Source organism: Macaca fascicularis, chromosome 9 (genome assembly GCF_037993035.2).
Source record: "Macaca fascicularis isolate 582-1 chromosome 9, T2T-MFA8v1.1".
In the NCBI taxonomy this organism is placed as follows: domain Eukaryota; kingdom Metazoa; phylum Chordata; class Mammalia; order Primates; family Cercopithecidae; genus Macaca; species Macaca fascicularis.
Genome location: NC_088383.1, coordinates 57,372,975 through 57,385,939, shown reverse-complemented (window position 1 = coordinate 57,385,939; position 12,965 = coordinate 57,372,975). Strand labels below are relative to the sequence as shown.

At 47.3% G+C, this 12,965-nt stretch overlaps 1 protein-coding gene across 6 annotated transcripts in view; it reads left to right on the top strand.

Moving 5' to 3' along the window:
• FRMPD2 (FERM and PDZ domain containing 2) overlaps positions 1–12,965 on the top strand; it is a 128,639-nt gene that overhangs the window by 94,899 nt on the left and 20,775 nt on the right. For all 6 annotated transcript variants that reach the window (XR_012417245.1, XR_012417244.1, XR_012417246.1 and 3 more), the window contains exons 18-24: positions 1,018–1,110; positions 1,774–1,881; positions 1,974–2,090; positions 5,933–6,138; positions 8,945–9,049; positions 11,162–11,255; positions 12,139–12,224. Coding sequence is in view for 3 of the 6 variants with exons in the window: in XM_045399921.3 (XP_045255856.2) it covers positions 1,018–1,110; positions 1,774–1,881; positions 1,974–2,090; positions 5,933–6,138; positions 8,945–9,049; positions 11,162–11,255; positions 12,139–12,224 (809 nt within the window). In the remaining 3 variants the exon portion in view is untranslated. The remainder of the gene's footprint in view (positions 1–1,017; positions 1,111–1,773; positions 1,882–1,973; positions 2,091–5,932; positions 6,139–8,944; positions 9,050–11,161; positions 11,256–12,138; positions 12,225–12,965) is intronic.

Below are 12,965 nucleotides of genomic sequence, written 5' to 3'. Positions count from 1 at the left end.
TGGGAAGAAAAAGAGGTTTAATTGGACTTACAGTTCCACACGGCTGGGGAGGCCTCAGAGTCATGGTGGGAGGCAAAAGGCACTTCTTACATGATGGCAGCAAGAGAAAAATGAGGAAGAAACAGAAGTGGAAACCCCTGATAAACCCATAAGATCTTGTGAGACTTATTCATTATCACGAGAATAGCATGGGGAGACCAGCCTCCATGATTCAATTACTTCCCCCGGGTCCCTCCCACAACATGTGGGAATTCTGGGAGATACAATTCAAGCTGAGATTTGGGTGGGGACATAGCCAAACCATATCAATCAGGAAAACTGCCAGGCAACTCTTTACCAGTAACCGTCTGCCAATTGCTGCCAAGGTCCCTGGGGGAGGGAGAGACGCGGAAGGATTGCAGTGGTGGGTCACTGTTTGGGGATTGTCCCAAGTACGCTGTGGCACACACTGAAGTGCCCCACCCCAGGACTCCAGCTCTCCAGGAACAGCTTCGGGGCTCTGTCTGGGGCTCCTCCATGATCCAAGCCAGGGGAAGACCACAGGTCACACAGGCTGGGCTGCTGGCACCTTGTCACCCCTGGTTATTTGAGGCCTGGGATGGGAAGGCTTTGCTGTCTCATCTCTGTTTTAGCTTTTGTTTTTGTTTTCACTCTCAGCAAGTATTAATACATCTCTGCTCATCCTCTGTCTTGTCCCAAAACCAATGCGGAACAAAATAGCTACAATAAGTCATACAGAAAACACGCACCATAGCCCATACTGTTCTTGCCCCTGCTCTTTAAGCTGGAACTTGAGCAACACTGAGTGACACTCCAGAGAGGCTTATGCGAGTGTGTGTTCAGGCGTCCATTCCCAGCACTGCTGGAAGATAAAATATGAGCTACTTTTGTTTTCAGGAATGTGTGCATGTGAATGTGCATGCACGTGTGTGTGTGAAATGCTGTTTACTCCTTTTGTATTAGCTCCCAAATAATTTTGGGGAAAAGCACAGTGTGGTGCTCTGATTCTACCTCTAGGGTCACAGAATAATAGGAGGAAGAGCTTTACAGCTGAACCAGGCCGAGAAATCGTGCGTGTGACACTGAAACGCGACCCACATCGTGGTTTTGGTAAGAGGGTTCCCTGCAGGTGAGGCCCAGTCTCTACCGCTGGGCAAAGTGGGGAGGTGGGTGCTGTTTTCCCTTTCAACTTGTCTACTCCCCTTTCCTATCCCTCCTCTCCCAGTTTGCCTTTTCTAGTAATCACTTCTGCTTTTTTCTCCCTTTAATTGTTCCTAAAGAGCAATGGGACTTTTGTTTCAAAGTTTTTCTTTTAGGCCTGATACATTTTTGCAGTGCATCTAAGTACAATGCAGAAAAAGATTTTTTCCCCTACATTTTTTCCCCATGTAGCAACCTTCTTCTAGTCAGCCATGGGGAAAAAGAGTCAATTTATCTCACCTCTTACTAGTGACCACTTTCTAAGACCCTAAAAACTGTATAAGAAACAAGGTACTTGATTAAAAATCATTTCTTTACTGAAGCAAAATCCAGTGCCTATTGGTGGTTTGTGCTCCTAGCTTTAGCTGTGCTTACTAATGGGGAACAATCTACCTTTCTCCAAGTATCATGGCAGAGTAGAAAGGATCCTCTATTTGAGGATCAGAAGACCTGACTGTAACCATTAGCTAATGCCACTTGGTAGCTGTGTGATATCAGGGAAATGACCTAACCTCTCTGAACAGCAAAATCACTAAGTATCATCTTATCATGGACTGTCATCTTGGATTACAGGTTTTGTCATTAATGAGGGAGAGTATGCAGGCCAAGCTGACCCTGGCATTTTTATATCTTCTATTATACCTGGAGGACCAGCAGAAAAAGCAAAAATGATCAAACCAGGTACATCTTTTTAAATCACTAGAGATACTGTTTTAAGAAATCACTCTTTTTTATTTCCTTGGAAGGATTATTTAGATGTATTATTTTTCCAGGAGGGCAGATACTAGCCTTGAATCACATCAGTCTGGAGGGCTTCACATTCAACATGGCTGTTAGGATGATCCAGAATTCCCCTGACAACATAGAGTTAATTATTTCTCAGTCAAAAGGTATGTTTTAACCTGCTCTTGGGAGCTGAAGAGCCTCCCCTGTTTTCAGGAGTACATGATTACTATGAGGTACTAGACCTTGAAGTCCACGTAGGTCTTCTGTATTGCTTTCCTCGTGGTATTGGCTTGCAAAGAAGCAGTGTAGTGGCACAAATTAATAAGCTTTCCAATTTCAGGCGCAGGATGGGCGTTACCACTGCTTGTGTTGCTGAAAGGGAGTAACCTACTCTAATTCTTTGTTAGACACGGCTGGATACAACCAGTCTTTTTTTTTCCGTCAACTCTCCTTGCATGGCAGGGAGAACCTTTTTCTTGCCACCCAAAGTCCTTGTTGATAGGGACTGCGCCAGGATTTCTGTAGTTTGGGTTTAGGTATAGCAATCAGCTGGGGAGGAGACAGGAACTGTTCTTTGTTAAACTTTTGTTTTGGGTTTAGGGCTACCTGTGTAGGTTTGTTATTACAGGCAAACTAGTGTCACAGGGGTTGATGTACAGACCTTTTCATCACCCAGGTGCTCAGCAGAGTGCCCGATAGTTATTTTTCCTGACCCGCTCTCTCCTCCCACCCTCCTCCCTCAAGTAGGCCCCGGTGTCTGTTGTTCCCCTCTTTGTGACCATGGGTTCTCATTATTCAGCTCCCACTTATAAGTGAGAAAATGTGGTATTTGATTTTCCTTTTTTTTTTTTTTGAGATGGGGTCTCACTCTCTCGCCCAGGCTGGAGTGCAATGGCATGATCTCTGCAGCCTCCACCTCCCGGGTTCAAGCAATTCTCCTGCCTCAGCCTCCTGAGTAGCTGGGATTACAGGCATGCGCTGCCACACCCAGCTAATTTTTGTAGTTTTTAGTACAGACGGGGTTTCACTATGTTGGCCAGACTGGCCTTAAACTCCTGAACTCAAGTGATCCACCCGCCTCAGCCTCCCAAAGTGCTGGGATTACAGGCGTGAGCCACCACGCCTGGCCCGGTATTTGGTTTTCTGTTCCTGTGTTAGTTTGCTGAGGATAACGGGAACTTTTCTTTCTTTCTTTTCTTTTTTTTTTTTTTGAGATAGAGTTTCACTCTTGTTGCCCAGGCTGGAGTGCAATGGTGTGATCTCCACTCACTGTAACCTCCACCTCCTGGGTTCAAGCAATTCTGCCTCAGTCTCCCAAGTAGCTGAGATTATAGGCATGCACCGCCACACCCAGCATATTTTGTATTTTTAGTAGAGATGGGGTTTCTCCATGTTGGTCAGGCTGGTCTTGAACTTCTGACCTCAGGTGATCTGCCCGCCTCTGCCTCCCAAAGTGCTGGAATTACAGGCATAAGCCACTGCACCTGGCCTGTTCTTAAAGCTGAATTTTCATGGCAAGCTCACTCTTCTTACTTGATGTGCGTGTTCATGATCAACCTAAAGAGTAAAGTACTTTTTAATGATGTTTTTCTTCATCCTGTAGATAAGAATGAGAGAGCAACAACTGCCTATATCAAAGGAAAATACTATTGTTTTTGTTGGGAGCAAGCTTGAGGAGCCTGGAGGAAGTAATGGGAGGAGGCTAGCATCCCTTCTCCCTAGTTTCCTGAGACCACTGCTGCTTTTGGTTGGGTGATCCTGTAAACTACCAGCAGGCTCACACTTGCTTCTTCACACTTCAGGGGTGTCGTACAGTTTTCCTTTGTATACAGGAGGACTTCCTGTCACACCAGCCTGCATTTTCTAGGTCCTAAATGCAGGCACTACATTTGCCTTGCCTTCTGAACACTGTGTATACTCTCACTCTTGTATATGTACACAGTGCCATGCAGCTCCCCCGTCCAGAAGCTATGGATGGTGGAAGGTGGCCGTGCTGGGGTCTCAGCCCCACACCCTTCATCCCGGGGTTGAAGCCTCCCAGGGGCTGGCCTCAGCACGTCCCCAATGCCAGTCTCAGGCTTGTTGTCTCTGTTGGATTTCCCAGCACCACTGCTCTCCTTTCTGCAGTGGTTCAGCAATCCCTGTGTTTTCTTCCACATCCTCCACTGACAGGAGCAATCAAACCATCCCATGTGTCATCAGGAAACACAATGCAGGTGACTGAATCACAATTCAGCATAGTCCAAGGATGGCCTGCTGTGGTGGAGGTTGTCAAAAAGCGGTACTCGAGGTCTGCTATTCTCAAACCGCAACCTCACATTAAAATTCCAGACAATGAGTTTCCCACAATGGCTGGGAATAAAATGTCTTTTCGCTGTGGTGCTCCAGCTACCTTTTGACAATGCTGCCTTCATCATGGTGGGGTTTCCTCATACAGCTGGGCCACTGCCAGAGGAAGACGTTTCCTTGGTGATGCTGGCTGGGTCTCCGTGGCAGAGACTTGACCACTGTGACTTTCTTCTATCTGGTTAGGCTGCTGTTAAGGCACCTGGGCTAGATGGGAGATCGGGATCAGACAGATAAAATGTCCATCATGAGCCTCTGTCATGGCCTACAGTAAATTGAGTTTTAGTTACCAAAGAAGGTCTCCCAGCTCATATGTCTACTAGGCAGGACACCAGCTGCAGCATGGCTTGACTTTTCAATTCAATCGTAAGTCCCATCCTCACCTCTCATGGAGGATGTGGAAGATAATGAGCCGATGCTTATGATACTGCCAGAAGGACAACGATGACAGAATCTGTGAATGAAATGGCCAGAAATGCAGCATTATGAAACAGTGGCCCAGCCACTCCCTGCTGGATACCTTTAGATTTGAATAACTTCAAATCAAATTCATTAAATCAAATTTATTCAAATTGAATTCATTCAGCAAGTTTGGGCACTTCCCTGAGTGTTAATGAGTCTGTATCAAAAGTAGTAAATCTACTTGTATCCAGGTCTAAAGAAAATCTGACTATTATTCATTCCTCCCACATGTATTTGTTGAGCAGCTAATAATAACATATTAACAGTAGATACATTTATTGAGGCTCTACCATGTACTAAGCTGTGTGTGTCTGTGTGTGTGTGTGAGAGAGAGAGAGCCATATATATACATATGAGGAAATATATATTCTTTCATATATACATATATATTTTTATCTTTACATATGTAAAATCTTTTCTGTATGTATAATCTCTAAGCCTCATCAACTCTACAATATTATTGATATTGATATTATCTCTACTTTAGATACAGGAAAACTTAGGTTCAGATATGTTAAGCACCTTGCCCAAGGTTTTTCTACTGATTCACAACCTCATATTCTTTTCTTTGTTCGGTGCCAGGTCACAAGTCAGACATGGGGTAAGCAGGAATCAGTGGCCTAGCCTTCACTCAGAGGGGCCTGCAGTCTGGTTATTACCAAGCCTCCCAAAAGGACCTGATACGTTGGTTTTTGATCACATGGTGGTTGTAGAAATGCTCAGTGGGGTGTTCAGGAGAGGCTGGGTTTAAGTGCCCACACGCTGGCTGTAGGATTTGGGGCAAGATACTTAATAGTTTTGACTCTGTTTTCTTATGTTTGAACAGGGATTACACCTTCATGGTGGTCTGCTGAGAAGATGGGAAGATGTCCATATCTTCCTATATGTATGTATATCTAAGGTGCCTATCACATGGCTAGAGCTTAATAAGGGAGAGCTGGCCTTATGAACTTCTTTTGAGCCTACGCATTCATAGTTGGGTCATTTAAGCTCTATCTAGGTTTCTAAATCACATATAGAATCTTCCCTTTCTCTAATCTAAATGCAACATCTTTCAGGAGGAGCTAAATTCACATTGTTCCTGAGCAGCTATAAAAGATCCCTCTGTCATTGGAGGAAAACGCTGTGCCCACATAGAGATGCCACCGAGAAGCCAGCCTTTTTAAGCTGTTGACTTTTTCTTGGCTTGTTTTTATAGGTGTTTGTGGAAATAACCCAGATGAAGAGAAGAATAGCACAGCCAATTCTGGGGTCTCCTCTACAGACATCCTGAGCTTCGGGTACCAGGGAAGTTTGTTGTCACGCACACAAGACCAGGACAGAAATATTGAAGAACTAGACATGGCTGGGGTGAAGAGCTTAGTGCCCAGGCTGAGACATCAGCTTTCCTTTCTGCCGTTAAAGGTAATCATCCCTTGGTTAACTTTCTAGATCTGGAGGAACGAGAACAGGCTGTGGAGCCCAACAGCCTGGCCCCTAGGCCCTTTCTGCTCTCTGTTTTCCATGTCAGGTGGATGGAAGTTACTTAGCCCCTTTGAGCCACAGCTTCCTCATCTTCAAACAGAAGCACATGCCTGCATGGCATGGTTGTTGAGAAAAATGCGTAGAAGAAGGCAGAGTTCCTAGTCAGTGTCTGGGCGCAGGCTCAGTGTGGGTGCCTCTGGAGTCCTTAGTCACTAATTATAATTGTTATGATGATAGCAACATGAGGAAATTGATTGCTGCCAACGGCAAGGCGTGGGCAATCAGGCACCTCCTATTGTTGTCCTTGCATTGGTCCTCAAGCTGGGAACTCAGTGGCTTTGGTCTTGGCCATACCCCATGGAGGAAGAAGATGGGATCTGGAGTAGGTGTATGGAGGGCTGTGTGCTTCAGTCCCAGCTCTGCCACCCTCTGCCGTCTCTTTGGACTCCGAGTGGCATTGTCTCCTTAGGCCCCTCCAGCCTCTCCATTTCGCTCTGGGCCCTGCACAGCTGGTGCTCATGGACTGAGTCAGCTTGCTGTGTCCTGCTTAGTTCTGCCCAGGAGAAGCTTCGGGAGGAGCCTGCAGTTGTGGGATGAATGAGGACAGGGTGGCAGTGCCGGGGTCTCAGCTGCACACCCTTCATCCCACTCTCTCCCTGTGCTGACACAGGTTGGCTGTGTCCCTCTACAAAGAGTACAGCTCTATCAGGGTCCATCAACCACTCCCTTCTCTCGCCCTTCAGCCTCAGGGTTGGTCACAGCAGCCAGTGTTTCCAGCCCCAGGTGCTGAACTGATATTACTGGTTTCTCCAAAGGCTGCCAAGACCTTTGAAAAGAGGCCTTCCACAACCTCTCTTCCCTTACTCAGGCTGAGTGGCCCTTCTCATTCTCGCTGGGACAACTTGCTGGTTGAAACAGGCAGGTTATTGCACCTCTTTCAACCTCATTTCTCTTTTTATGACAGAGATAATGATGCCTGTCCACAGCTGTGGAAGCTATGGTACTATGGCCAGCGTCGGGGAGAACACCCGTCTCTTTCTTTTACTCATCTTAGCTTAATCAGCTGGGCCCCCTGTAACTAAAGACAGATTAATGAGAGAAAAGCATCCACAAGTATTTACTGTAAGTTTTATGTGACATGTGAGCCTTCATATGGAAATGACCTGAAGAAACAGTTCTCCCTGAGTGTGTTTCATGAAGAATGGAGAGTCATGGAAAAATGAGATAAGACAAAAAGCAGGAGTATGTAACCTGGGAGGAACTCAGTGAAGGCCTGTTTGTTCAGATTCCTCTCTCAGTCCCTGTGTCTTCCCAGACAACATGCTCCGTTTTCCCGGATATAGGGAGGGCGTTCTCACTTGAGGGTCTTCTGCCTTGCTTCAGGGGAAGGTTAGAAAATCCCTCCTAGGTTTTAGGGCCTGCTTCAGAAGAGAAGAGCATGGGAAGGTCAGAGAAACCTTCCTGTATGTGCTGTTTCTCCAATTCCTCCAATGTGCCAAGGTGCCCTATTTTGGGGTAGTGTGTCTTGACCCCTGCCACAAGGATCTGGCATGAAATAGAGCTGAGATCCGGCCACTGCACTCCAGCCTGGGCGACAGAGCGAGACTCCGTCTCAAAAAAAAAAAAAAAAAAAAAAAAAAAGAAATAGGGCTCCATGAGTGACAGTGCCTTCCTAATTGGCCATGGTGCTCACCTGGACAGCACATCCCATGAGGAACTGTATGCAGGAGGCCGGTAGAGGAATAATGGTAGTAGCTGCCATTAATTGAGTGTTTACTTGTGTACCAGGCAGGGTCCTGAGCACTTTTTATGTATTAGCTTATGGAAGCTCCATGGTAACCCAATGAGACCATTCCTATTATCAACCCCTTTTATAGGTGGGGTACCTGAGACAGAGAGAGCAAAGGAGCACACCCAAGCTCTCTCAGGGAGCAGGTGACAGAGCTGGGATTGGAATGCAAGGGATTGGCCTCCAGAGCCGAAACCTTCACCCCAGGCCTTCCTCTGGGAGGTCCTCTCTGTCAGGAATCAGGCCAGAGAGGCCTTCAGGCTGCGATTTCTTTGGCGGCAAACCTGAGAGTTGGTTTCCTGGGGTTGGGGGCAGTTAAGGGGAGCAAGGGAGCTCCAAGGCCACGCTGACCATGGTGCAGGCTGTAGGACCCAACCCAGATGGTGCAGGCTCTTCTGGGTCTTGTGGCCAACTTTGTGGCCAGATGATCCTCTGTAGTATGGTGGACTTTACATTCTCACTTCAGGTCTCACCCTCAGCAGTTGTTTTGCTCCTTGAATTTTAATATTTAGACAAAACACCTTGCCAGCCATGGGGTGTGTAAGGTCTCTGGAAGAATCGAGGCTTCGTTGTTCAGCTTCCTCCAGCTTGTTTTTTTTCCTGTGCGTTATTAGAATTTTCTGACATGCATGGTGATTAGAAAGCACTAAGTAAAGGGGACAGATAGGACAAAAGACCCTATCTTCTAGGCAGAGGGACAGCGGAACATGAACAGTGACCCAAGCATTCTCTGCCTAGAAGTGGCATCAGTCCAGTCCATCGCTCCCTCATCTTCCTCCTGCCTTGTCTGAGGTCACATGGAGAAGGCCTGATAAAGCTAGAAATGCATCCCCTACTGACCCAGCCCAAAGTTCATGCTCTTTCGGAGGTGCAATAATGCTCCTGAGAGCAGGTGAGAGCTAAGAGGTGACATCTGCCTTGATCCCCTCTTTATTTTTGTTTGTTTGTTTATGGCAGGGTACTGGTTCTTCTTGTCCTCCATCACCTCCGGAAATCAGTGCTGGTGAAATCTACTTTGTGGAACTGGTTAAAGAAGATGGGACACTTGGATTCAGCGTAACTGTAAGACTTTTTAGGAGAACTTGAAAAGCAGTTAACAAGATGTCCCTCTAGAGCCTGGTGGCCATCCCACCCAGACGGCACCCTCTGACAGTGTGCTCAGTGTGCACAAGTGCAAGGGGTGAATAAAGAAAGTCAGTGGGGGCCTGCACTGGGGGATGAGTTCAGAGACAAACAGAGGTACTGGGGAACTTCAGGCTGAGCAGGACATGCACTAGGGAATTCCAACCACATGGGGAGGCAGTGTGGGCAGAGTTGGGTGATGTGTCCTGACTCTGAGGTCAAGCTGGACTGCAGAGAGAGAGAAGCATATTGGGTCTTCAGGGATACAAGCTAAAGGTGAGAAGGGCAGTCCACTGTCATCTGGCCAAGGATGGGTGGGGCAGTCCACTGTCATCCAGCACGGAATCAGTGTGGAGCCTCTTACTCAGACATCCCAAGGGCCAGGCCTCCATCAGGACTGACACTTTGCATTTGGTTTCTAAGCTCTACCTGGTAGACCCTTGTGGAAGGAGATTACCCATGTAACTGTGTTTACCCAAGGGGTTGGGGAATGGCACACACAAAGCTGGTGAAAATCCAGAGGCCAGAGGTTGGAAGGTGCTGCTTTTATTACTGAGTATTGAAAGTGATCCATTACTGGCCCGGTGCGGTGGCTCACGCCTGTAATCCCAGCAGTTTGGGAGGCCGAGGCGGGCGGATCATGAGGTCAGGAGATCGAGACTATCCTTGCTAACATGGTGAAATCCCATCTCTACTAAAAAGCACAAAAAAATTAGCTGGGCATGGTGGTGGGCCCCTGTAGTCCCAGCTACTCGGGAGGCTGAGGCAGGAGAATGGCATGAACCCAGGAGGCAGAGCTTGCAGTGAGCCGAGATCGCACCACTGCACTCCAGCGTGGGCGACAGAGTGAGACTCCGTCTCAAAAAAAAGAAAGAAAGAAAGAAAGAAAGTGATCCATTATCTTGAGACCCTGGAATGGGCTGGACTTCAGGAATGCCATTGTTGGATTTAACTGTTGATGGGAAATAGAAGCATCTCCCATCAAAGTAAGGAAATGCTATGACTGATGAAAATTTTCAGAGGAAATTGAAGAGAGATGTGAATAGAGGGCATCCTTCCTTTCCCCTGTGACAGTGCTGTGCACCTAGAGCAAGGATATTTGTTTTCTTGGACCCTAAGCCTGCAATGAGTTTGTCAGCAGTGTATGATTTTAAGGGACCAAGTAAGAAACCAAGCAATAAGGCTCATGAATCCACGTGGAGGGAACAGGCTGATGCCAAATATGGTCAATTTATTCTTGGCTTGGGGTAACAGCTCTATCAGACACCAAACATAGCTATTTCTTGTCTGAAAAACTCACTAAATTTTGGGTTATTCACAAATATATATTTGCTGAGAAGAGGTTGGTGATTTCCTTTGGCTGGCAAAAACTTGGATTTTCTTTGCCGCTATTTCATTTCAAAAATAATTCCTGAAATGTCTCACTCAAATCCAAATGGCCATTAAGCACATGAAAAACACTCAAACCCATGAAAAGCCACAGGAATACAAATTAAATTAAATGAAATTTTAAACTTTATATCTATCAGCTTGGCCAAATATAGCTGGTGGAATGTCGAAAAGTGGTACTGTCATACAAAGCTGGTGGAAATGTGAATAAGTATATCCATATTCACATAGGGATGCAATGTGGCAGCATCTATTATAATGAAAAATGCACATATCCTTTGGCCTATCAAAGCACACAAGAAGTGCCAGGCACAAGCCTTCAGGCCCAGAGCCATATCCACCTATACTGGTCCCTACCAATAGAGAGATAGTGGTACATCCCATGTGACCAGTTGCTGAGCACCTGCCATGTACCAGTGCTTGGGCTGGGGACATGCCCAGATCTCTCACATAGTTTCTGTTGTTAAGCTTATGAACACCTAATCTTATTGCTCAGTGGAGAATACAATCTAAACGAACAGGTGAATACAGAAGACAGTGCCAGTCGGAAGTGAGGTCATGGGATACAGTGGTGGGCAGGTGGGGATTCCCTTAGCCGGGGAGGTTGGGGAGGCTTCCTGGAGGAGGACAGATGGGTAGTGAGTTTTCTGTTGTGTTTTTCAGGGTGGCATTAACACCAGCGTGCCCTATGGTGGCATCTACGTGAAATCCATTGTTCCTGGAGGACCAGCTGCCAAGGAAGGGCAGATCCTACAGGGTAAGAGATGGGGTCTCATTGGGAACTCTGTGCTCCATGGTGTAAAGAGCCCTGCACAGGGAGGGCAGCCTCGAGGCCTTGCCCTTCTCCTGTTCTGAAAACTATGCAAATGATTGCCACCCCAGGTCATGCTTTTCTCACCTGGAAAGGGGGTGATAGAACCTGCCCTGCCATTTGACAGGTTGGGGGTTCTGCAGTGGCACACTGGGAAGCATAGGTGATAGAAAAATAGTAGAAGACTTAAAAGACTTGGGTTGTTCTTTGGCCTTCATAGGGAAACATACTGCTTCTCTTGGAGGACAAGTGGACCTCGGTAACCTCACTCGCACATCCGGGGAGGACACCTGAGCCTTCTGTCGCCTTTGCTCCTCCCACTGCTCTGAGGGAAGGGAGTGATTTTTGTTGGTCTCCAAAACTGCCAGAATTGAGCCAAAAGGAGAACCTGGGATCTTACTTATCTCCATTTCCCCTAGAATTCTGATGTCTCCAGCATCAACCATGCCTCCCTGACCTTTTTTGAAATAATAATAAAAAAAATACATCCTGGAGATATAAATATCTAAGCAACTTGAAAATACTTTCAAAACTGGTTTCACAGGAAAACAGGAGGAAGGATGAGGTTGAAAAGAGCTGGCTCAACCATTCTGTGAGCCAATAATAGAAAGGCTTTTATATCCCTGATCTGTGATGTGCCTGAGAAGAAGGGAGCGAGGCTGCTCAGAGAGGCAGGATTCCTGCTGACTCCGGGGGGACACCTGGCACCTCTGCTTCCTCTCCCATTTCTCCAGGCTGCATGGAGGGGCACATGGCAGGGGCCTCCTGGAAGGGAACCTCCTGCAGCCTCGGGTACCAGGTCATGACATGACATCTGTCCCTTTCCCAGGTGATCGACTCCTGCAGGTGGATGGATTGAGTCTGTGCGGCCTCACCCACAAGCAGGCTGTGCAGTGCCTGAAGGGTCCTGGGCAGGTGAGTAGACTGTGCTGACCAGTTTCCCCTCCTTCCAGAGCTTTCCTGGACAACATCAGAAGCTGACATTGCCTCTGGGTGGGAGGGAGGCAGGCAGGAAACAATGCTTTTTCTTTGTTAGTTTTTTTTTTTTTCTCTTCCATTTCTTCTACCCTCACTTTTCTATGGGGATGTGCAACCCAGGAGGTAGCAGACAGATGTTTCCAAGTAAAAAAATCTCACCCCCTGTAGATAGCCTTAGAAACTTACTGGTGGCTTGCCTGAATTCTAGAATTAGGCAGCAGAATGGAGAAGATGGAGTGAAGTGACTGCTGTAGCCTGGCTCTGGCTGCCCCGGCCCCGCTGGCCCTGTGTCCATAGGGTCTTGGGCCTTCTTACTTTCCCACCTTTGCATAGGATGACCCCACTCCACTCCCTGTTCATGCCATTCCCCATCACCCTGTGTTGTACCCACCGGGGCCTGGGTCAGAGTGTCCTGGGATTCTTTTACTCACAATGAGGTAGGAATTCAGGGTGCCAAGAGCAGACCCATTCATCCTTTTTGTCCCCTTTATTCCCTGCCCCGCAGTGACCCGATGTTACCCCACTGTGCCAAGTCCTCTGCCGGAGGGTGGGAGCCTCGAACTGCCCCAGTGTCCTGAGCCACAGAGCTGGCATCACTCTCTCTTGGCAACTAAAAAGTCAACAGAGACAGGAGGGATTCCTAAGGGCCCTTCCGACAAGCTGTGGCGCAATGTTCTG